Source organism: Dama dama, chromosome 18 (assembly GCF_033118175.1).
Source record: "Dama dama isolate Ldn47 chromosome 18, ASM3311817v1, whole genome shotgun sequence".
NCBI lineage: Eukaryota > Metazoa > Chordata > Mammalia > Artiodactyla > Cervidae > Dama > Dama dama.
The window spans coordinates 111,383,560-111,408,993 of NC_083698.1; the positions used below are offsets into that span (position 1 = coordinate 111,383,560).

General features: G+C 43.7%; 2 protein-coding genes across 11 annotated transcripts in view; both read left to right on the forward strand.

Moving 5' to 3' along the window:
* Positions 1–4,896: 4,896 nt before the first annotated feature.
* LOC133073112 (uncharacterized) lies at positions 4,897–15,023 on the forward strand. The gene is made up of 2 exons (XM_061166581.1): positions 4,897–5,574; positions 14,808–15,023. The coding sequence occupies exons 1-2, from the start codon at positions 4,897–4,899 to the stop codon at positions 15,021–15,023; spliced, it is 894 nt and encodes a 297-aa protein (XP_061022564.1).
* A 425-nt stretch (positions 15,024–15,448) lies between these two features.
* RBM33 (RNA binding motif protein 33) overlaps positions 15,449–25,434 on the forward strand; it is a 109,008-nt gene continuing 99,022 nt past the window's right edge. For 3 of the 10 annotated variants that reach the window (XM_061166211.1, XM_061166206.1, XM_061166207.1), the window contains exon 1: positions 15,454–15,600. In XM_061166211.1, coding sequence (XP_061022194.1) covers positions 15,558–15,600 — 43 coding nt within the window. In that variant the 5' untranslated portion in view covers positions 15,454–15,557. Of the gene's footprint in view, positions 15,601–20,169; positions 20,277–25,434 lie in introns of those variants that run through there. The other 7 variants (XM_061166203.1, XM_061166204.1, XM_061166201.1 and 4 more) reach the window with 5 other exon arrangements.

The following is a 25,434-nucleotide window of genomic DNA, read 5'->3' on the forward strand; positions in this document are numbered from 1 at the left end:
TGACTTCATTACCCACCACCAAGTAGTGACCATGCTTTGAAAACACCCCTAGTGAGCTTGGATACACATACTTTGCACGCGTCCTAAGTTGCTTCAGCCGTGTCCAACTCTTTGTGAGCCCATGGACTGTAGCCCACCAGGCTCCTCTGTCCATGGGATTCTCCAGGGAAGCATTCTGGAGTGGGTTGCCATGCCCTCCTGCAGGGGATCTTCCCAACCCAGAGATCAAACCCACATCTCTTGGGTCTCCTGCATTGGCAGGCTGATTCTTTTTTTTTTTTTTCCCAGGCAGATTCTTTTTTTTTTTTCAGTGGAATGCAGTTTATTACACCGGCGGGCCCAAGGCAGAGTCTCCTCTTAGCCAAGGACCTCCAGGCAGAGTCTTTACCACCAGAGCCACCTGGGAAGTCCACACTTTAGTGTCTCATTAACAACTTTTGTAGGGGAAAGACTGAAGGTCTTTTAACTATGTGTGTGAACTGAATATTTCTTAAAAGTTAAAAACTGTAAAAAAACAAAAAAACAAAAGTCCTTACCTCTTAGACCCTTGTTTCCTACTCCTGTGACTAGCACCAAGGCTGCTTCAACCCCAGGACCACCTCACTGTTCCTCACACCTCCATGCACCATCCTGCCTCAGGGCCTTTGCACTGGCTCTTCCTTCTGCCTGAAGCATCTTCCCCCAGATATGCTGTGACTAGGCCCTCACCTCCTCCAAGCCTCTGCTCCAGTGTTGCCTCAGGAAGGGCCTCCCTGATCACCGGTTGAAAGCCCTGCTCTTCATGTCCTAGGCATTTCACCTTCACTATTTAGTACATTTATTTGTTGCTTATTGTCTGTTTGTCCAAGTGAGATCGTAACTCCAGAAAGGCTGGGGTCTTTCTGTCTCTTCACGAACACCTGGAATAGAGCAGCATCTGGAAGATACTTAACAGGTGCTGATGGAGTTTATTGACTATTCTCTATAGATTAGAGCAGATGGATGGAAGCTTCACATCATATCTAGTCTGGTGAAGAGAAGCCGGGCACGTGGCTTTTTCTAACCCGCGCCCCCACCCCCAGGTTCAGGCTGACAAGATGCCTCTCAGAGGGTGGGCCTGCAGCAGAATCACTCATCACACTTATCAGAAAGGTAGATTCCGGGACTCACCCCAGACCTGCTGACTTAGACCATCTAAAGGCAGGGCCCAGGAGTTTGTTTTGTAAATAAGCCCCGACCCCCACTAACTAGCTGTTTGGACTTTGCGGTTACCAGCACACCGTCCAACTAACGCAGACTGTGTGCACTCTGCTAGCAATAACTGGGTTACTATGGCAACGGAAGTGGTGGCCATGGTGGAGGTGGTGGTGGACTGATGCCGGAGTTGGCGGAGGAGTAATCAGGCTGCAGGCTGGTTAATGCCCACCCCATGCCGAGCACCACCTGAGTGCAGTAACTCATTTAATCCTCTCCACAGCCCCAGAGACCAGCATGTTATCACTCATCCTAAAAACGAGGAAGGGGGCGGAGAGCAGGGACAATTTGTTTAAGGCCGTGGGCCAGTCCAAGGAAGCCACGTGTACTGATCTGGTTTCCTGAGTGTACTATCTCACTGCATACAATTTGATTCCAACTGCTACTTCTTTAAAATAAAAATAATGCAGAGAGGGGAGGAGAGGGTGAGATGTATGGAAAGAGTCACATGGAAACTTACATTGCCATATGTAAAATAGAGAGCCAAAGCGAATTTGCTGTATGGATCAGGAAACTCAAACAGGGGCCCTGTATCAACCTAGAGGGGTGGGATGGAGAGGGGAATGGGAGGGAGATTCAAAAGAGAGGGGATATATGAATACCTATGGCTGATTCATGTTGAGGTTTGACAGAAAACAACAAAATTCTGTAAAACAATTATCTTTCAATTAAAAAATAATTTTAAAAAAAGAAAGAAAGAAAAGAGAGAAATAAATTATCATATTTTTTGCAAAAAAGAAAAAAATCTACAATGAGGTCAAATAAAATCAAGAAGCAACTATTCAAAGGAGGCCAGTGCTTGTAAACTCCCACTGAGCCCACGAGAGGTGGTCTGTCTGTCCTCCCTTGTCTGAGAAAGTGCAGGTGGGCAGGAAGGTTGCCCCCCACGCTCTCTGGGCCCTGGGTGGGTTCTTCACCCGCTGAGCCGCCAGGGAAGCCCAAGAATACTGGAGAGGGTAGCCTATCCCTGCCCCAGCGGATCTTTCCAACCCAGGAATCGAACTGGGGTCTCCTGAATTGCAGGCAGATTCTTCGCCAACGGGGCTATCAGGGAAGCCCTGGGAGGCTGCAGGTTGCTTCAGTTCCGCTGAGACGAGAGCTGACACCCGGGCTTCAGGTCTGAACAGACTGTACCTGGACACCCCCGCCCGTCTTCGCACCTCACGGCCATGTGGGAGCCCAGACCAGCACTGGCTCACCCCCGAGGAGCAGCTATTCTAAACTCCCCGAGGGCAAGCTCCCCGTGTGGGGTGCCGCAAGAGCACCCCCTGCTGCTCTGTGGGCTTCCTGCCTCCCTCTGCTCGCCAGACCCCACCCCTGGGGCTTGGACTTCCCTGAGGGACACTTTGAAAGCACTTGGGACAGCCGTAACCATCTCCCTTCAGCCTTCCGTTGAAGACTTATATATCCACGCTCACGGTTTTATGTTTCAGTAGGGCATGCGGCCTTGTGGGCTGAGAGTTGTGTGAACAGCATGGAATCGTGAAAACGTGTGTCCAGATCGGGCAGAGGGTGAGGATGTCCCTGGCACTGACTACCACCCGTCTATTTCTATCATTCCACAGGAGAACTTCCAAGATAAAGAGATTTCTTCTGGAGCATTTACTCCCCTGTTTGGAGCAACCTCATGTCAACAGTCCAGCCAGCGAACTGCCCGCGACAGCTTTCCCATCTCGGAGAATCCTCTGTGCTCCAACACGACACAAGAGTAACAACGATCGAGGTGAGTTTCCAACGAAAACAGCTGAAGGAGCAGACCCCAGGCTGTCACCTTCCCCAGGGGTGTAGGTGCCAGCCAGCGCTGCTGACAAGGCTCAGACGCTACATAACACAGAGCACCAGCCCACGAGAAAGACGGAAATGGTGTGTGTGTCTATATTGGGGATCCCTTGTCTAAGGACTAAGGATAAGGAAACATGCAAGTTGTCTGTTGCAAAGTAGAAACCCAGAGACTATCGTAGAGGATGGTGAGTATGGGGTGCAAAAGATGGGGGGATATGAAGGGGTGTCAGGGATGGAGAGTGATACCCTCTGTTATGCCCTTAGCAGGCTTGGGGTTAGAACCAAGTTAATGTCATCTCAATCAGTAAGAATGGAGGGAGACCTCCATGAGATGTGAACAAACAAAAGAACCGAAAGGTGTGTTACAAACAAATAACAAAGCAACACAGCAGACGAGGGACAAGAAAAGAACTAAGACGAATGGTCTTTAGCTCATCTCGCTATCTTAACAGAGTGGACCGCTATAATAAAGTACCACCGACCTGGGCAGCTTGAAGAAAACATTTATTTCTCTCTAAGATCTGGAGGCTGGATGTCCAAGATCAAAATCTGGCTGTGCGGGCTCTTGGTGAGGACGCTCTTCTGGCGGTCAGACGGCCGCCACCTTGCCGTGTGCTCATGTGGCAGAGAGCACGTGGCCTGAGCTCCAGGGTCTCTTCTCATGAGGATGCTGACCTGTCCTGAGGGATCCAGGCTCACGACCTCACCTAAACCTGATCGGCCCTCAAAGTCTCATCTCCTAACAAAACCGTGATGCCAGGTTGGGTTTCAACACAGGGACTTGGGGGTGGACATGCTCTGAAGCTTAAGGCAGAAGGACACAGGGTACAATCTGAAGGGTTTTCAAATGGCCAAATCTGCGACAATTTGAGCAGGATGAGTCATGAGAATAATAGATTACGATCCATAGAATAGAATATGATTTCTTGAGTCTGTCCTGAAATAAATAAATAAACAAACAAACAGCCAGTAGTGAAAGCTCTTCCTTACAAGGAATAAATGTAGAATGTGGAGTTAGAAAAGCATACTTTAGCACCCAATGTCTTCAAAATCAATTCACCCAAGAAGGATCGATGAATGGGCAAGGTTTGAATAGAGACAGTACATGTCCATAGTCCCAGAGTGGCTCCCTCCAGGCAGCTATTAACTACAAAGGGAAGAGGAGCTACGGGAGAAACCTGGAGGACGCCTCTTAGGGGTGGACCAGCTGGGCCATTTCCTGAGGAGTCAGTCTACATGGGACACACAGGCCAAAAAATCCCACTAAAAATGTACAGGTGGGCAAAATTATGTTTGCTGGAATCCTGCTGAAGAAGAAGAGTACTGTTTGCAGCTAGAAATACACTCCAAGCCACTCCCTCCCTAATCCCAAAGACCAGGTAAGGCAGTCCCTGATGGGGAGGGGTAGGGTGGGTCTGGGGGGAGAAGAGTAGGCTTCAGTTCAGTTCAGTTCAGTCACTCAGTCGTGTCTGACTCTTCGCGACCCCATGGATGACAGCACGCCAGGTCGCCCTGTCCATCACCAACTCCCAGAGTCCACTTAGACTCAGCTCCACTGAGTCGGTGATGCCATCCAGCCATCTCCTCTTAGGGCTGCTCTAACCCCCCGCCGAGAAGCTGAGTGGTCGCTCTCAGACCTCCATCCTGAAGACCTCAGCTCCTTCTCTCAATACGTTATTTTTAACCATGGAAAAGAAATGCAAAAAGGCAAAATGGTTGTCTGAGGAGGCCTTACAAACAGCTGAGAAAAGAAGAGAAGTGAAAAGCAAAGGAGAAAAGGAAAGATATTCTCATTTGAATGCAGAGTTCCAAAGAATAGCAAGGAGAGATAAGAAAGCCTTTCTCAGCGATGAATGCAAAGAAATAGAGGAAAACTATAGAATGGGAAAGACTAGAGATCTCTTCAAGAAAATTAGAGATAGCAAGGGAACATTTCATGCAAAGATGGGTTCAATAATGGACAGAAATGGTATGGACCTAACAGAAGCAGAAGATATTAAGAAGAGGTGGCAAGAGTACAAAGAACTGTACAAAAAAGATCTTCATGACCCAGATAATCACAATGGTGTGATCACTAACCTAGAGCCAGACATCCTGGAATGTGAAGTCAGGTGGGCCTTAGAAAGCATCACCACGAACAAAGCCAGTGGAGGTGATGGAATTCCAGTTGAGCTATTTCAAATCCTGAAAGATGATGCTGTGAAAGTGCTGCACTCAATATGCCAACAAATTTGGAAAACTCAGCAGTGGCCACAGGACTGGAAAAGGTCAGTTTTCATTCCAACCCCAAAGAAAGGCAATGCCAAAGAATGCTCAAACTACCGCACAATTGCACTCATCTCTCACACTAGTAAAATAATGCTCAAAATTCTCCAAGCCAGGCTTCAACAGTACAAGAACCATGAACTTCCAGATGTTCAAGCTGGTTTTAGAAAAGGCAGAGGAACCAGAGATCAAATTGCCGACATCCACTGGATCATTGAAAAAGCAAGAGAGTTCCAGAAAAACATCTACTTCTGCTTTATTGACTATGCCAAAGCCTTCGACTGTGTGGATCACAATAAACTGTGGAAAATTCTGAAGGAGATGGGAATACCAGACCATCTGACCTGCCTCTTGAGAAACCTGTATGCAGGTCAGGAAGCAACAGTTAGAACTGGACATGGAACAACAGACTGGTTCCAAATAGGAAAAGGAGTACGTCAAGGCTGTATATTGTCACCCTGCTTGTTTAGCTTATATGCAGAGTACATCATGAGAAACGCTGGGCTGGAGGAAGCACAAGCTGGAATCAAGATTGCAGGGAGAAATATCAATAACCTCAGATATGCAGATGACACCACCCTTATGGCAGAAAGTGAAGAGGAACTAAAAATCCTCTTGATGAAAGTGAAAGAGGAGAGTGGAGAAGTTGGTTTAAAGCTCAACATGCAGAAAACTAATGGCATCCGGTCCCATCACTTCATGGGAAATAGATGGGGAGACAGTGGAAACAGTGTCAGACTTTATTTTTGGGGGCTCCAAAATCACTGCAGATGGTGATTGCAGCCATGAAATTAAAAGATGCTTACTCCTTGGAAGGAAAGTTATGAACAACCTAGGCAGCATACTAAAAAGCAGAGACATTACTTTGCCAACAAAGGTCCATCTAGTCAAGGCTATGGTTTTTCCAGTGGTCATGTATGGATGTGAGATTTGGACTGTGAAGAAAGCTGAGTGCCGAAAAATTGATGCGTTTGAACTATGGTGTTTGAGAAGACTCTTGAGAGTCCCTTGGATCAGTCCTGGGTGTTCATTGGAAGGACTGATGCTGAAGCTGAAACTCCAATAGTTTGGCCACCTCATGCGAAGAGTTGACTCATTGGAAAAGACCCTGATGCTGGGAGGGATTGGGGGCAGGAGGAGAAGGGGACGACAGAGGATGAGATGGCTCGATGGCATCACTGACTTGATGGACATGGGTTTGAGTAAACTCTGGGAGTTGGTGATGGACAGGGAGGCCTGGTGTGCTACAATTCACAGGGTCACAAAGAGCCGGACCTGACTGAGCGACTGAACTGAACTGAAGCATTAAAAAAATATTGGCTCACACCTACTGTCCAGCACAAGGAACTATATACAGTATCTTGTAATAACCTATGATGGTATTCTTGGGTATTTCCTATAATGGCAAAGAATCTGAAAAAGAATATATATGTATGTATAATGAATCGCTTTGCTGTATGGCTGAAACTAACACAACACTGTAAACTATAATTTAAAGTGGTTTAAAAGTAATAATAAATTTTTATAAAGTAAGTGAGGAAACTGAAAACAATTGAGTCACAGAGGCAAGGAATGAGGACGTTGTCCCCATCTGTCCCTGCATGAAAACCATGCCCCCCCACCAAACCCCTCATCTGCCATCCTCACGAATTTCTGCAAAGCTTGATTCCCACGCAGGCTCCCCGGCAGCCCTGGTTTGGGTTGGAGTGTCCTGTCCCCACAGAGCTCTGCACACAACCCCTCAAACTTCTGACCCCTCATTTCCTCATCTGTCTTCTATTTGTCTATTTCCACGTGAACTTGGGTCTTCTCTACAGCAGGACAAGTTTCCACTCCACTTCCCACTTAACATCTATGCACCTATTTCACACCTAGTCACATAAACACGTGCTCAGCAGGTATGTAGGTGCACACTCTTTGCTGGTAGAAAAATATTTGGACCTTAATATTTTTGATCATTTTTCCACAGAGAGAAACCTAAATGCCCTCTTTTGGGGTTACTTTTGAGATGGAAGAACACTGAACAGATCTCTAGTTTAAAAAATAAGCTGGAAGACTCCGACAAAACTCAAGCCAACCTAGAGAATGTTCTTAGGCAGTTCTGATTCAATAAAACCTCTCTTTTTTGATCAGTTACATCTCAAATTAGCCTTAAAAATCAGCATTTGGGTGAAAAATCAGCAGCTGACTTCATTCTGTTTCTATATTTAACTCAAAAAACAATTTCCAATAGAACATTACTTTGATTTTCAAGTGTTAAAAGTTCCAGACTAGTAAATCTGAGGCTTTTGATATTTATAATGTCAAATGTTTACAAGGAAAATGGCTCAGTGGAAAATAAAATATTGCAAGAAGAAAGAAGTCAGAGAATTCAGAGGATTATATTACCACATGAGTGTGGAACAAAAGACTGATTTATTATGATGTGATCTTTCAGATATTCAATACATTTTAGAGACTGAAGTTTGCAACATACCTAGCACAAAACACATGGAATTCCGTTGTGACTGTGCAGCCTTCCCCCGTACCCCGCCCAGAATATTTGCCACATGTGTGCATGTCTTTATACCTTGGCTTTATAGGAAAGTCTTCTCTATATACACATTTTAATCTTTATTCTTTTTTTGTCCAACTCTCTGATCCATTTTGGCATGTGTAGCACTGGTTAATGACTTTCACTTCATGAATATATCACAATCTATTCATGCATGCTTTTTTTAAAAATGTGCATTTCACAGAGAACTATCATCAATATCTTGTAATCACCTATAATGGAAAATAATTTCAAAAATAATATATGTGTATATGTATAACTGAATCACCTTGCTATACACCTGTAACATATTAAGCCAACTATACATCAATAAAATGTATATATTAAGAAAAAAATGTGCATTTGACCCTGTGCTTGTTTTGGATTTTTATTTGTTTGAGAGTGCTGTTTGTTTTTGCTATAATCAACAATGCTGCAAGCATGTTCTGGTTCTTAATGCACATGTGTGAACATCTCTTTAGGGTGTGTACCAGCAGGAATATTGCAGGGTAGAAGTGCATATTCTTTTCTTCACTAATTAACAACTTTACCAGATATTGTCAAATCATTCTAAAGAACGGTTGTTCTACTTTATACTTCTATCAGCACCATCAGTACTTGGTATTGTTTACCTTCTAAATCTCTACCAATCTGGTGGGTATGAATTTGCTTCAATGTGTATACCTCCTATGCAGAGTGAGTCTTCCCAACTTCTTGTATTGTCATTAGCTATGTCAGAATTCTCATCTGTCATCTGTGTGTTTATGTGCTCAGCCACTCAGTTGTGTCCGACTCCTTGCAACCTCAGGGACTGTAGCCCACCAGGCTCCTCTGTCCATGGAATTCTCCAGGCAAGAATATTGGAGTGGGTTGCCATGCCCTCCTGCACGGCATCTTCCCAACCAAGGAGTCGAACCCAGGTCAGCCTTTGCCCATTTTTCTAACAGGCTATTGGTTTTTATTATTATTGCCGATTAGTGTGTATGTATTCTGGGTACTAAAACTTTGTTAGTCATACACATTGCAAGTATTTTTTCCTAGTTTATTTTTTCTAGTGTCTTTTCACATTTAAGTGACATTTTTAGGTAATGAAGCAGTTTCAAATTTTAATGAGCTCCAGTTTACCAATCTCTAGCTGCTTTTGTTTTGTTATATTGTTTTTTCAATTCTTAAAAAAAAAAAATTACCCACTGAATTAATATAATTCTATGAGACTAACATCTATCAAAGCATTATTTTTTTTCCTTCTAATTTCCAATGTAGTTCAATGGGAGAGATTTATTAGTGGCTTTTAGGGCTTCCCTGGTGGCTCAGATGGTAAAGAATTCGCCCGCAATGCAGGAGACCTGCATTTGATCCCTGGGTTGGGAAGTTCGCCTGGAGAAGGGAGTGGCAACCCACTCCAGTATTCCTGCCTGGAGAATTCCATGGACAGGGGAGCCTGGTGGGCTACAGTTCATGGGATCACAAAGAATGGGACACAACTGAGTGATGAACACTTTCGTTTGCACACTTTGCCAATGGATGCACTTTGGTCATCTCCACAGTCAGTCCTATAGTGGTCTAAATGTCAACACTCTTTCTAGCAGCAAAACCTTTTTATAAGCATTTTTCAGTTCAAACAAGATACCCTATATATGAGTGATTATTGTAAAAAAAATAGATCTTTGGAAAAAAAAAAGATCTTTGAAGTGCTTAGGAACCTAATTCAATACTGAGAGCTTGAAAATTAATGATAGCTTAGTGTATGCTCTTAGATACGATGACAGCACAAACCAGGACCTGTTCCCCTGGATCCAGCTAGGCTGCTATTCCCTGAAAGTCTTCCCCTCCTCTGACTACTGGCATCGCTTTCTGTTGCTTCACATCAATTTCTCTCTGGTCTGTTTAGTCTTGTTTAAAACTCCTTCTGGCCAGACGGGGCGTAAACTGCTCTTCTCTCCCAGCACGTAGCGTCGTAGCGTCGTAGCTTATAAACGGCAGGTGGTGAAAGAAAAATTGAACAAACATTTGGGGTATGCCATTAGAACAGGATTGTTTAGGCTTTATACACCTGATAAATGTTTATCTATGGTACACAAAGCAGCGATCTACATTCCTTTCATTTTCTGCTGATGAAGATTCCTTCCTTTGCATTGCATAATATGTTAGCTTGACTTTGAAGTGGCGAGAAGTTATTTTCGGACTCTGTCATTCCTGTCTCTTCCTTCACATCTGAGCCCAAGGCTCAGAAGGACAGTCTCTCAGGCCACCTTGTTCCAACCTTGTTGTGTGGAAGGACAAACCCCCACCCCAGGTTAAGTGCCCACTCCTGGGGGCAGTATGGAAGACGGAGGGAGTAAGAGACTGTGGTAGTGGCTTCTGTTCTCTACATTCCTATTATTCTAGAAGGAATGGGCCCAGCGTCCTGCCTTGTTTAAGCCCTCTGCAGGACACTGATCCTTCCTCCCATTTCAGAAGCTACAGGAACTTTGGGGCACATTTTCTGTGCTCCTGGTACAGCCCTCAATGCCATTTGTGCACAAAGGAGGAAACAAAAGTCCGGACACGTGCCTGCTGCCAGGTTAGACACCATAAAAGGCTCAGGGCTCCAAATGCTCAGGGCTCCCGTGGAGGCGTGGCTTCACGAGATTTGCCACTAGTCAAAATGGTAAACAGCAATTTAATTTTTAGTTGCGATACACAATGACCATATTTCTTTTTCCAATCTGCAGGCAGTACTTGAGGATATTAGAATTAGTTGCCAGCTTTGCAACAGGGGGATGGATGTTTAATTTCATTCAACAACATGTTTTGATACTTTGGTCTTGTAGATTCGCTCCGGGACTGGGCTGTTCTTATGTGAACCGCCCAGAACTGTTGGTGACACCAGATGGGGACCCCTGGGGCAGGGCAGCATCACGGGCAGTTTTGTGCCTCCACTGTCCCATTCCATGCTGGCATGCCCCCTCACATGCTGGCTGGTGGGCAGCTAATGTTAACAGGAAGTGAATAAGCCAGAAATATAGGTCCTTCGCCCTCAGGAAGGTAACCCCGAAGGTGAGGAGGGCACACCCAAGTGACTTCTTATCAGTCGCCACAATGGGACAGTGAATGTAAGAATGATGGATATTCAGACAACACAAATCATTTGGACTTGGAAAGATTAAACAATGTTAGCAAGAAAAAAGAGGGGAGCTTGAACTCCCACTGAAAGCTAGGGTGTAACAGGGACCAGCAGGAAAAGAAGAGTTCTATTCATTAGCGGTTAGAAGAATTAACTTAGAAAGTTAACATTCCCATTTTCAGGAGCACTGTTTTTCTCTTTGCTTTTACACAGATCTGTTTCGTTAGTCATACTGTGCAGTAACTGCACAATCGTGGGGGAAGGATCAGACCAGAATGTCTCCACAATGTTGGGGAAGGCTCAGACTGCAATGTCTCCTGGGTGGATCGCTTGGGGAGTGGGGGAGCCTTGTGAGTTTCATCTCATTCTCTGTTAAAACAACAAAGGAAGAAGGTAACAAGTTTGGGGGACCAGCCACTGCCGCTGTGATGCCCACGAGCACTGTCCAGATTGACGTTTTAAACATGTTTCTGAAGCGCGATTGAACAACAACCAAAACAGTTAGGGCTTTTTCTTTCTTTGTCCCATTCCCACAGTGAAAATGGGTTCCCTACTGCCTCAAGGCCACACTTTTGTTAGTTTATTTTCGAGGGAAGATGAGGAGGGGTGTGTGGGGTGTGTATGTGTGTGTGTGTGTGTGTCTGTCTGTAGGATGGTGCAGGTCTTTCTGCCTCTGCAGCTCTGAGGGGCTTCATACTCTCACGTCAGCCCACATGTGGCCTTTAGATGTCATTGAACATTTTTAGCTGAATCTTAGTTCCAGCTTCTCAGATATCTGGATTTGTCTGCTCCAGGTAAGCAAAGGCCCAGGTCCTGCTCCTCCTTGTAGATGTCTGTGTCTCCATTTTCTGCTGGCTGCTCTGGAACCTGTCAGTTCTCTGATGGACTGAGAAAATTGCCATTGATTGTAATTTTTTCTTGTCATGAGCTTGGCAGTGATGTTCTTTCCAGCTCTATCTCTGAGATGAAACTGGAAATTTCTAATCTGCTTTTGTTCCTCTCCACTGAATAATTTCAAATATTGCATTTTTCACCTCTAGAAGTTCCACTTCATATCTTCTCTGTCCTTCCTCATTAGGGTCCCATTTACCTTAAGTCTTTGAGCTTATTTATATCAAGTCTTAGAAATCCCTGGGCTGATAATTCTGTTGTCTCAGTTATGTATGTTTCTGTTTATTAATTTTTCTCCTGGTATTGGTCATATATTCTTGCTTCTTCCTTTCATTAGTAATTTTTCTTTAAACATTGGCCTCTATGAATTTTACTTTATTGAGGGCTAGGTTGGTTTTTCGTTAAAACTGAAGTTTGCTCTGGTGGGCCATTAAATTACATGATTAGCATAAACCATTTCAAGAGTTGTTTAGAAGCTTTGTTAGAAGATTCTAGTGCTTGTTTGTCCTAGATCTAATGCATTAACCCTTCTTGAGTCTTTCTGAATGTCCTGGGTGGTCAGCCAGGGTTATCCCCTCTGGGTGGTTGAAGTTTAAAGGTTGCCCAGCTCTGCCAGAGTTCTGAGAATGGTTCCATTTATAGCTTTCTGGTTGTTCTGGTCCTTTGTTAATCTTCATGGGATTTCTCCCTGCAGCAGCGCATTCAAGGTATCCCCATGTGGATTCCTGGAGTTCTTCCTAAGCATCGCTCCATCATCTGCACTGCCACCCCCCCACAATGCCCCATGTTAGCCCCTCTAAATTCTGGTCTGTCTCCTCAAGTCTTTAAGACAGTTGTGTTTTATTTGAGTGTCCTCTCCTGCCTCATGGTCCAGAAACTGTTTCCAGGTAGAAAGCTGGACGATTATAAGGTTTCCTTTCTTTCAGTGCCCACAGGCCTGTGCTGCCTGTGGCGCGATGTCGGAAAGCAATTTTGTTTTTTCAAATTTGTCTTTGCAAGTTATGGAGTGAGGGCAGTCTGTCCCTGTGTCTCCATCACAACCAGAAGCAGTTTCTTTATAGCCGTTTTAAGATCTCCTTTGTGGATGCTGTTCAGTTTTACCATACATGTCTAGGTGTGGCTTCATTTTTCTTGCTTTATATTTGTTATGCCTCCTGTATTTGTGGGTTTGTATCTTTCATCTCTTCTCAACCATTGTCTCTTTTCTGTTCTCGTTTTTCTCTACTTTTTGCAATGCAATTTGTCATGAATTTGATTTTCTCATTCCAAGCTTCCAATTTTCAAACCTCTCCTTCATGCTGTCCCTCCACCCCCACCCCCCTCTTTTTTGTGGCATATTCTGGGAAATCTTTTCCTACCTCTCTTTAATTTTCTCAAGTCTCTTTTCTGTTTAACTTCTCTTTTGCATTTTTTATTTCAACAATGAATTTTTTTTTGCAATTTTATTCAGTTATAATTGATACACAAAAAAAGACATAAACTTGATGTATACATTTGATACGTTTGGATATGTGTATATACCTGTAAGACCATCATCACAATTAAACAATGGCATTTTTAAACAACATACTCTTTGGTTCTTTCACTAAATATTAACTTGGAGTATAATTGCTTTACAATGTTGTGTTGTGCTATAGTGTTTTGAAGCAATTAGAATTTCCTAGAAAAGTTTAAGTAAAACCCTTTTATTCTGGACCATTTGAGAATAAATTTTTGACTTGATGTGCCATAAAGTACTTTTTGTAGAAGTAAGAACAGATCTGAGTCCATATCGGATCTGTTTCTTTTAATCTTTGTATTCTACTGTTTCTGCTGTAGTTAGGAATGTTGTCTACAGCCTGAATATTCAGGACAGCCCATTCTCAAGGCTCTGACCTTTAGGAGTAGAGCACTTTTCCATTTGTGTAGAGATGAAAAAGTTGCAGAACAGAGAGTAACCTTTCTCTTGCTGGGGTGTTTATAGGAACTGTGACCAGACCTTTGCAGAGAGCTGCAACAACAAAGGATTCTAGCCCCAATAAGTTTGTAATAATCACTTCCTCCTCTTTAATATAACAGAAGCCTGAATACTAACTCATGGTTCTTTGGGACACTAGTCCATTATCTTCTTGGGTCTGTAGGCTTTCCAAATAAAGTGTTAGTCTTTGCCCCGACACCTTGCCTCTTTATTGGCCTGCCAAGCAGCAAGAAGTACGAACTTGGACTCTGTAATAGTATTTCCAACATAGACTTTCTTCCTGCATAGCACCTGCAATCACCAAAATAAGGAAGTGAATTCTGCTACATAACTCCCATCTTATTTCCAGACTCCGATTTTTGCAAATTGTTCTAATAAGCGTGAAAGGATCCAGTTCAGAATCATGCATTGCATTCAGCTGTCATATCTATTCTTTCTTCAATCTGAAAAAATTTCTGTCTTTTCTTGACTTTTGTGACTTCCACCACTTCGGTAGACTGAAGGCCAACTTCTTTGTGGTACGTCCCTCAACTTTTTTTGTTCTTATTTCTTCAAGTTTAGACTCAGTTACGTATCTGCGACTGGATTACCACTTAAGTGAGACTGTTTCTTCCTGTTGCATCCTTTAAGGTGGCACAAAATTCTTATTTACCCCGTTACGGGAAAACGTTTACTATCATCAGTTAAAGCGGAGTTTTCCAGGCTTTTCCACCATAAAGCATTCTTTTCTACTAATAGCGTCCACGAGTACTGCTTGAAGATTCATATGAAGTCCTTTGGCATCTCTGCGCCTATGTTCAGCCTTCTCTTCCTACCTAAAAAGACCCTTTTCCTTCCCCATATTCCTCACATTCTTTGTTCTTGCACCAACGTCTGTAGCTTGTCTGTACTTAAAGGCCTGGTTACATTCACCCCACCCACCCGCCTAGTCAGAAGTCGTCTTCAGACGCCTTCTCCCTAGTAGCCCTCAGCCTTCTCCGCACCCTGGTCCCCTTTCTGACTCGTTAGCACCTCACTCTCGACCCTTCTCGCTCCTCAAGTGCAAACTCTCGCGCACTCGTTCAGCGCAGACTAACAGTCTGACGGCCCACCCGCTCAGCGAAATCTGCCGCCGCCCGCAGCCCGCAGAGCGCCAGCACAACACCGTCCCGCCCGCCCCGGCGCCCTCGCCCCTCACGTCGGCCCCCAGCGCCGTGACTCCGCCCCCAGCCCGCGCCTCACAGTCCAAACACAGAAACCCGGCTGCCGCTCCGTAGCGGGGCGCGGGGCCCGCCCTCTCCCACTTCCAAAGGGACTTCCGCCGGCCGTAAAGCTCGGCGCCAACTGCTGCAAAACGCCTTACGACAGAGCCCGGGGCCGCACTACGGCCGGCAACCGCCTCCGGACCCCGCGTTCAACACTGGGCTGTCTGGAAGCCCAGCGAGGTGGCCGCTTGCGAGTTTGCCCTCTGCGTTCGGCCTTCGTTTCCCCGGGGGCGGCCCAGAGCCGCCGCGGCCAGCGGGGAGGGCCTGCGCCGGCGCCTCCCGGCCGCCATCATCCCAGCGTGCACCGCGGCGGCGGGCCGAGCTGTCCGCCATGTTGCGATAGTTTGTTGTTTTCTTTCTGCGGAGGAGCAGGCCGGAGGGCCCCCACCCGCCGGCCGCGCCGCCTCCCGCACCCAGGCCCGGCCCGCCGCCCCCGTCCCCCGTCCTCCCCGCCCCGCGCCGCGCGTCCCTGGGCCCCGGCTGGCCCGGCGGCCCCCCCCAGCTGGCTTGGTGGGGCGAGGCTGAAGGCCGGGCCCAGCGAGGACCATGGCGGCCGCCCTGGGAGCGGGCGGAGGAGCGGGCGCCGGAGGTAAATAAACGGCCGCGCGCGGGAGGCGGCGGCGGGCGGGGGGGCGGCTGCGGGCCGCTCCCGGCCGTCGCAGTGCCCCCGGGAGGCTCGCGGGGTCGGGGTCTCCGGTGTCCTTGTCCGCGCGGCGCTGAGGCGTCAGGCCCACCTGAGGCGGCGGGCAGCCTGCTCTGGGGCACAGCGCCCGCCGCCGGGCGCTCTTGGGGAGGGTCGCGGCCCCGCTGGGGTAGTCCGGGTGGGCTCGGTGTGGTTTCCGGCCCCTCACTGGGCCTGGCTGAGGCGCACGCACCTGAGGGAAGGTGTTTGCGGGGCATTTCTGAGAGTAAGGAGTCTGAAAAAAGAACCTCCCGCCACTGCTCTAATTTACCTGAACTCCTTAGTTGTCTGAATACGGACCCATTAGTGCTTGGTTGTCAGCATCTTACAGAGCGTGGAACTGGGGCACAAACGGTTTAGATACTGAAGCGTTTCCTTTCGGTGGTTTTTTGTCTTATATTCTAAACATAGATGAGTTTGACAGAGCACCTAACTCACACCTTACCTGATTTTTTCAGGTAAAATTACTTTATGGTTGAAATCACATTTTTGTTGACTGAGGTTTTTTGTTTTTGTTTTTAATATGAGTAAAACACTCCGAAGTGAGTTTTCTGATCGTTCGGAAACTCTGACAAAGGGGACCCTTAGGTGGTAAAGGGTGAACACCCGCATTCGGGCGGAGTTCTCATTCTTGAAACGTTAGGCCATTCTGCTGTATACTCTTCAGTAATGCTGATTTAAGACTACATTGCAGCAATCCTGTCTAGGAATTTTGGCCCAAGAATCAAAGCGTTCCTATGGCAAAATAGAAAAACCTAAGAGACAAGCGCTTAAATGTGATTACAGGCAATATGATTTGGTGCATGCCTTCTTTCTGTCACGTGGTTTCCCCCCCCCCGCCCCCCGGAGGCTTTCTAGTTAAGAGTTTGAAAATATTTGCTTTACTTTCCTTATTGGTTACTTGCTGGAGTTTTGTGTCATTTTCAAAAGGTAGGTAGTCTGGATACCCCTGGGTCAGAACTATTTTCATTAGTAATACTAATGTAGCTTGGCATGTTTCACTCTTTCACTTGACTGTAGTGGAGTTTTCCCGAGGCTGCATGTATCACACTTGAAGACATTATTGTACTGATGGCTAATGGAATGTGTGCTTGCATATTTTTTCAAGTTTCTCATGTTTTGAAAATGGCAAATAGCAATGAATGTAATCGACATAAACAAAAGTTGGTTGGTGTCCTCTAATAAATTTGAATCCAGAAAGTTTTTGAGAATTGCCATTTCAGAGGATTAGGTTTTACCCTTGATGATCTGGGGTTTTTCCTTCCATTTTGTCTTGCACATCTGTTCTCCCATTGTTCTTAGAGTAAAACCAGGCTGCTTACCAAGGTTTGTGCGTTGTGCATGGCTCAACTCCCAGCCTCAGCAAACTCCCGTCAGCCAGCTCCTCATCCCCTAGGTTTCAGGCTCCCTGGAGCATTCTTCTTTGTGTCTCAAGTATGTCCATCTCTTGCTTATGTGCCTCCCTCATCTTTGTTCTGTGGCAACCTTGTTTCTTTAGAACATTTGTCCCGGTTTGTGATTGTATTTGGTTATCTGTTTGCTGCCTTTTTTAATCTCTCCTCCCCAGTAGCCTGTAAGCCCCTTGAGGACAGTAATGCTGCCTGTTTTACCTGCTGTGTATTCCAGGTTCCTGGCATGTAGTATGTGTTGGGTAAATATTTGGCAGATACCCCTTTCTGTGCGTTTGTAAGTGGCGCATTTACAGCTCTGTGGCCTTTTATGGTGTGATGGAGTCATGTAGTGTTCCCCAGTTTGCTTTGTTCACTTCATAGTAGATCTTGGCAATCTCTCTTGTGTTAGTAGGTGAGAGTTATATGGTTCCACCATTTATTGATTAACCATATTATATTGATGGACATTTCAGTTATATGTCCTTTTTCACTACTGTGGAAAATTCTGCACTAAACATCTAAAGACACAGTCGTGATGTGCTGAAGCAAATATTTCTGGAGGATTGATAACTCTCGAAGTGGAAATATGGTGGTGTAAGCTGCATGTATTTTAAATTTTGGTAGCTGTTTTCAAGCTATCTCAAAAAAGTTGGTACCACTTTATCCTTCCAACAGTACCGTATGAAAAGACAGTGTAGCATGCTCTGAGAATCTTTGATATAAGGCAGGAAAATAGCCTCAGTGTTGTAATTTGTATTTCCCAGATCTGTTGACATTAATCATCTTTTCATGTATTATATTTATTTTTCTGTGAATTGTTTACATAATTTGTCTATTTTATTGAGTGGCTGACTTCTCATTTTAAAGAATTCTTTGTGTGTTATGTTAGGATTATAGACTTTTTAAAAATTGTGCTTGCCCTGTGAAAAGTGAAAGTGAAGTCTCTCAGTTGTGTCCAACTCTCAGCGACCTCATGGACTGTAGCCTACAAGGTTCCTCCATCCATGGGATTTTCCAGGCAAGAATACTGGAATGGACTGCCAATTCCTTTTGTTTTTTTAAGCTTTTGATTACGGAAGCTTTAAAATTTTACCTTGTGAAAAATGTCACTTAAATTTTTTTTGGCTCCTCCTTATGGCCTGTGTGATCTTAGTTACCTGACTGGGAATTGAACCTGAGGTCAAGGTAGTGAAAGGCTAGAATCATAACTACTAGGTCACCAGGGAATCTCTTCCCCACTTCTGCCAAAGTTTTTTTTTATATTGATGTCTAGTTGATTTATAAAGTTGTGTTAGTTTCCGTTTTATAGCAGAGTGATTCATTTATATATGTATCTTGTTTAGATTTTTTTCTTGTCACTTGTTTTCATAAAATTTTTTTCCTAATGTCCCCATGCCAAGAGTTCCCCTGTGCTTTTTTAACATTTTATGTCTGTGCTTTTTTATATTTAGCTTTTATTCCATATGGAATTTTATTTTGGATGTGGAGTGAATTTAGGGCTTCTAACAGTTTTAATACAATTTACTGAATTTTTTCTTTTCTATTTTATGATATATTTAAATTCTCATCTTTTCTTTTGTTGTTCATTAATCAAGTCGTGCCCGACTCTTTGTGATCCCATGAACTGCAGCACATCAGCCTCCCCTGGCCTTCACTACCTCCTGGAGTTTGCTCAAATTGATGCCCATTGAGTCGATGATGTTATCTATCCCATCCTCTGCTGCCGCCTCCTCCTTTTGCCTTCTGTCTTTCTCAGCATCAAGGTCTTTTCCAGTGAGTTGGCTGTTCGCGTCAGATAGCCAAAGTATTATAGCGTCAGTGTTAGTTATTCCAGTGAATATTCAGGATTGGTTGTCTTTAGGATTGACTGGCTTGATATTCTTGCAGTTCAAAGGATTCTCAAGACTCACCTCTAGCACCATGGTTCGAAAGCATCAATTCTTTGGTGATCATCCTTCTTTGTGGTCCAACTCTCACATCTGTCCATGACTACTGGAAAAACCATAGATCTGACTATATGGACCTTTGTCAGCAAAGTGATGTCTTTGCTTTTTAATACACTATCTAGGTTTGTCATAGCTTACCTTATTCAATTCTTTGTTTTCTATTTTATGATGTATTTAAATTCTCATAATTTTAGAAAATTACTGTTTCATAGTGTGTGTTTGTCTGTATACATTATAGAATTTTTTCAGAAATTTCTTGATTAGCTGTGCATTAAAAAAAAAACTTCAGAATTGTCCCATTCTATAAAGAATTTTGCTGAAATTCTTAGAGGTTGCATTGAGTTTATTAATGCAATTTGGGTTTCCAAGGTGTTAAAGAATCCACCTGCTAGTGCAGGAATTGCAAAAGACATGAGTTTGATCCCTGGGTCAGGAAGATCCTCTGGAGGAGGAAATGACACCCCACTCCATTATTCTTGCCTGGAGAATTCCATGGACAGAGGAGCCTGGTGGGCTACAGTCCATGGGGCTGCCAAGAGTCAGACACGATTAGCACTCACACAGTGCAACTTGGGGACGATGGATATTTTTACAATATGTATTTTTTCCTCCAGCAATAAGAATGTCTCGCTGTCAAGCTCTTTTTTGTCCATCAGTTATCTACCACATTTTTGAGTATTTCCTCCGTGCTAAGCACTGATCTAAGAGGTTGGGATATATAAATATTGGAATAGAAGAGATTGCAGACATGAAGACAGTTTTACTAAGGTAACTTCCAGAGGAGAAGGGATCTCTGCCATCCGTCTAGTCAAAGCTATGGTTTTTTCAGAAGTCATGTATGGATGTGAGAGTTGGACCATAAAGAAAGCTGAGTGCCAAAGAATTGATGTTTTTGAACTGTGGTGCTGGAGAAGACTCTTGAGAGTCCCTTGGACAGCAAGGAGATGAAACCAGTCAATCCTAAAGGAAATCAACCCTGAATATTCATTGGAAGGACTGATGCTGAAGCTGCAATACTTTGGCCACGTGATGCGAAGAGCCAACTCATTGGAAAAGACCCTGATGCTGGGAGAGATTGAGGACAGGAGAAGAGGGTGACAGAGGATGAGATGATTGGATCCAATGGACCTGAGTTTCCATAAACTCTGGGAGATGGTGAAGAACAGGGAAACCTGATGCACTGCAGTCCATGGGGTCGCAAAGAGTCAAACAAGACTTAACTGAACAACAGATGGAACTTAACTTAGTAAGATTCTCTTTATGTAGCTCTTTTATATTTCTTGTTAGTGTTATTCCTAGATATTTTGTATTTGTTGTGGATGGTATAATTTTTTTTATCATACAGTATTCTGGAATTTTTTGCTGATTTACTGTAGAAAAACTATTTTCTTTTTTTGGTCATTATATCTAACTGGCTTTTGGAATTTTGTTTTAATACTTGATGCTTTAGGTTTTCAGACTGTTGTATCTGCGGTCTCCTCTATTTCAGTATTTATGTCTCATTTCTTTTTGTACTTTTTGTTCTAGAAGTTTTCATTGTCAAGTCCTTCTAAATAATATTTGGTAGTGGGGTGATGACAGGCATCTATATCTTGCCTTCTTGTTAAGAGTTTAATGAATGTTCGTTTAATGTTTTACCAGTGTGTATGGTGTTTGCTGTAGGTTTCTGATAGTTATTGTTTGTTTAGCTAAAAAAGTTTGTATTTTGAATTAGAGTTTTGATTTTATCAGATGCTTTGTCTGCATTGTGATCATGAGGTCCCTTCTTTTTATTATTTATTTTTATTTATTTATCTGGCTGCACCAGGTTTTAGTTGCGGCACATGGGATTTTTGATATTCATTGTGGCGTGTGGAATTTCAGTTGCAGCATGTGGGATCTAGTGGCCCAGGTGGCCGGTGGTAAAGAATCCATCCACCTGCCAAGCAGGAGATGCAAGTTCGATCCCTGGGTTGGGAAGATCTCCTGAAGAAGGAAATGGCAACCCACTCCGTATTCTTGCCTGGAAAATCCATGGACAGAGGAGCCTGGCAGGGTACAATCTGTGGGATTACAGAAGAGTTGGGAACGATTTATCGACCAAGCAACAACATGTGGGATCTAGTTTCCTGACTGTGGATCTAATCCTGCATTGGGAGTGGGTTGTCTTAGCCACTGGACCACAGGGAAGTCCCATGAGGCCCTTTCTTTAATACCTTATTGTAATGTATTGATACATTTCTATTGCCGAATCAGCCACACATTCTTGGGTTCACAATCTTCTGGTTCTTCAGGTTTTGTTCTTTTTGGTGTTTGGTTGCTTTTCACTTTATGACTGTCTATGATCCTAAGAGAGATTGGCTTATAGTTTTCTTTGTATTTGTGTGTGCACATGGTGCTCTTCTGTTTTTTATAAGATAGGCTAACTACCTAGAATGAGTTGTGAAATTTTCTGGACATTGTAAAAATCTCTTTGTTAAATGTTGAAAGAACTCTTATCTGCAAAGCCATTTGGGTCTGTTGCCTATTTAATTTTTGGTTTCTTCTTTTTATTATTGGTCTATTAAACTTTTTTAAATCCACAGGTCAATTTTGATAATTTTTTCTGGGAAAATTATTCTTTATGTTTATATTTTCAGTATAACAAATTATAGAGTTAAAGGTTTCGGCTTCCTAAGAGTGGGTGTGTTGAAGGTAAATTTTTTGAAAACCCACGCATGTCTGAATGAATTCTTACTTTATTTTCATACTTGATTGATATGGTCGAGTCGTCAAGTCTAGCTTTGACTTAGATTCCTTTTCCTTAGAGTTTTGGTGGTACTGCTGTGTTGTTTTCTGGCTTCTAGGTTTGCTCTTGAGAAGTCTGACGATGTTCTGATTCCTTATCATTTGTGTGTAACCTTTTTTCTCTTTCCTGGAAGGTTTTAACAGTTCCTCCTCATTGTTACAGAATTCATTAGCATAGGTCGTCTTATGTTTCTTGTGCTGCATTTGGTGGATACTTTGGTCTGGAAATGTGTCCTTCAGTTCTGGGAAATTATCTTGTGGTACTGTTTTACTCTCTTTTTCTCTGTTCTCACTTTCTGGAATTTTTATTATTGAATTTTGATGCTTTATTTATATACAAAACATAAACATGATGAAGCAGTTCATTGAGAATCTTTTGGAAGGATAGGTACTTTGGTAGTTCACAGACTCAAAAAGAGTTGTACGGCTCAGACTGTAGAAGATCTGACGTCAGGGTGGTCTGGGCCTTGGGCAGGCTTGTGGTGGCTGGTGCCACTTCCTCTTCAGTTTCTTTTCTTACAGACACAGGAGTTTTGTTCCTTTTTGGCTGGGTGCTGCTCATCTTCGCTGATTTAGCTACAGCAAAGTGTGGGTCTACTTTCTAGATCTTTTGATAATATTTTTTTTTTGTTTTTGAGAGAAGCTGTAACTCTGGTACTTAAATATAGTTGCATTTTAAAAGGGTTGAGAATCAGATTGATTAAAAAAAAAAAAAAAAAAACATAATTCAAAGATAGCATGTTCCTTATAGGCCACAGGATTCCAGCCTGTAGGTTAGTAGTTGATTTTGCCTTCATGATTTTGTAGGTTCCATGGATTAGTGATCTTTCTACCTAAAGATTGAGGAAGTTATGGCTAGCTACCTTTTAATATTTTTATGTATCAGAGGATTTGTTACTATGTGAAGTGAAAGTTGCTTAATTGTGTCTGACTCTTTACAATTCCATGGACTGTAGGACTCTACAGTCCGTGGAATTCTTCTGGCCAGAATACTAGAATGGGTAGCCTTTCCCTCCTCCAGGGGATCTTCCCTGGTCTCCTGCATTGCAGGCGGATTCTTTACTAGCTGAGCCACAAGGGAATCCCAAGAATAATGGAGTGGGTAGCCTATCTCTTCTCCAGAGAATCTTTCCAACCCAGGAATTGAACCGGGGTCTCCTGCATTACAGGTGGATTCTTAAACAACTGAGCTATTAGGGAAGCCCCATTGTTACTATAGTTGTTTCCTATAAACTCAAGAGCATTATACGTAGTGTTTGGTAGACCTGAGTTTAAATCTGATTTTGCTATTTACTAATTTTTGGTTAGTCTTAGTTTTCACATCTGTCAAACAAGAATGTGGGGATGGATTAAATGAGAAAATGAATATAGCTAGCTTGTTGAAGTACAATGAAGCCTCTCTTCAGTGCTTCAGTAGTGCTAAACTTATTTGAAGTTTTATTATTAGTCTTATTTCAGTTAGGAAAGAAGCCATGTTTTGCACTCCAGGTATGAAGGGTTTTAATACAGGAATTAGAGGCTTCTGCAGCCCTTGGATAGCATCACCGACTCAGTGGACATGAGTTAGAGCAAACTCTTGGAGGTAATGAAGGACAGGAGAGCCTGGTGTGCTCATGGACTCCTGGCAGGGGAGTCCGTGGGGTTGCAGAGTCTGACATGACTGAGCGACTGAACAACATCATCCGCCCTTGGAAAGGCTGGGGGTGTGGTGGTCAGGAACACCTAGTCTGAGGACCAGAGCCTGATGGTTAAGAGTTTGCTTGGAAGCTATTGGAACTGAAGACTATTGCGAAAGTGCCAGTGGTCAGTCTCTGCCTGCAGCACTGGGTGCTGACTTCTGATGGTGTTGAGTCTCAAGAGGCCCCCTCTGACTGTCACAGCCCCTGCCAGCCCAGAGCCACGCATGGTTTTCAGGAGCCCGTTCTGACCTTTGAGAACCTCATATCTGTGAGGGAGTGGGTGTGTCTGTCTGTCCATCCTGCACCTGTCTCATGAGAGTCACTGAGATCATTGTGCCTCAGCCTTCCTGCGCCTGCCTCGCCGTGCGTTCTCTAACTCAGACGTGCACAGGGACGGAGGCTCTGGGAAGTGTGTTTCTTGCATTGTCTACCCTGTTGTGTAGAGTGATGGGGACCACGGTCTCAGCTGTGGCTCCTCTCCGTGGGAGGAGGGGCAGCAGTTGCTGGAAGGACTTTTTCCCTTTTTGTGACATTTCTTCCTTACACTTCACGACGTTAGCAGCTAACCATTAGCACTTTAGAAGGTTTCACTTTTAGAAAGAGATTCTTGGAAAAAGAAACGGGGCGTCGTTTCCTCTAGATTCTAAGTCATGATGGGAACGTTCAGTTGGCTGAGCTCAGACCATTTTCCTCTTTGAGGTTCCTCAGGCTAACAGAGGACCCAAGGGTCTAGCTTTTATGGCTTGCATATCGGGAGGCAGAGCCCTGTCGTCTTTCAGGACTCACTCGGATTGTTTCCTAAACACAGGAAGAGAAGATTGAGTTGTAAGACAGGCAAACAAATGGTCAGCGTGTACCACACTTCAGAAGCAAAGTACAGAGTTTGTTTTAGGAAGCCTGTCCAGGGTCCCATGCAAATAAGAGAGTTTTAAAACAAGACTACAAATTATTTTTCAAGCAACATGATGTATGGGCTCTTTCTGAAAATTTGCCTGGTTACTCAGAGTTTGAGTTATTTTGTAGGACAAATACGCTTACTTTGAAAGTTCTTGAATGTTAGTTTGATTCTGTTTTCTCGTTACTATAAAGTTTAAATAAATACTGTTTAAATAAAGGGTCTGGATTTCCTCATCTGTAAAATACGAATTTTGAGTCACTGATTCAGAATATGAGATGTATACGTGAGGATGGTGTCGTGGCAAAAGAAAGAAGGTTGAGAACCTTTGGACTAGAGCAAACTTTGTAAAGGGCCAAATGGTAAATAGTTTAGATTTTGTAGGTCACAGGGCTCCTGTTGTAGTTCTCTGCTCTGCGCTTGTAGCCTGAGAGCTGTAGACAGTTTGTAATTGAATTAGCATATAGTGTTCCAGTAAAAGCTTATTTACATAAGTCTGGGCAGTAGCTAAATTTGGACTAAAACAGGTGGCAGAACCAACATATCAGGGGGACTGTAGTTTGCTGATTCTTGGATTAGACAGTTGGTAGAATCCTGTTCCAGACTAGTATTGTATAAAGTTTCTAATCTAAGTTCCAGGTTCCTGGAAAAGATGAGGAAGTAATAAGAATGCTAAGTAGAAGCCTTGTGTTCATTATAGAGACCTAATTGCTGTGTAATTGAAAACTGTAAAAATTCCAGTAACCGTTTTTAGTCTTGCTGACTGGGAACACTGATTGCCTTAATAACATGTATGTCTAGTATGACGTTTGGCCTTGGGTTTCTAGATTTCTAGATACGGATCACTCTTCCCCTTAGAATCCAGGGTTGTGCTTTCTTCCTTTAAAACTTTGGACTAGTGTGGACACGTTTTGTTTTCTTGGTTCTACTCATTATGACAAACAGAAACTTAAAAAGGACTTGTCTGTATTCTCAATGAGAACAGAAGGAAAGTGATGCAGAAAATGTAAGAAGCATAAAAACAGGCCCACAGAGTTCAAGGTCTCAGTTTGTTTCTTAGGATT

Bases quoted from the DNA above. Each gene is read 5' to 3' on its own strand.
- LOC133073112 (XM_061166581.1), top strand. From the start codon at position 4,897: ATGGGAAAGACTAGAGATCTCTTCAAGAAAATTAGAGATAGCAAGGGA. The intron at 5,575-14,807 runs AATAAACTGTGG...TCGCTCCTCAAG, and splicing joins CCTTCGACTGTGTGGATCAC to TGCAAACTCTCGCGCACTCG.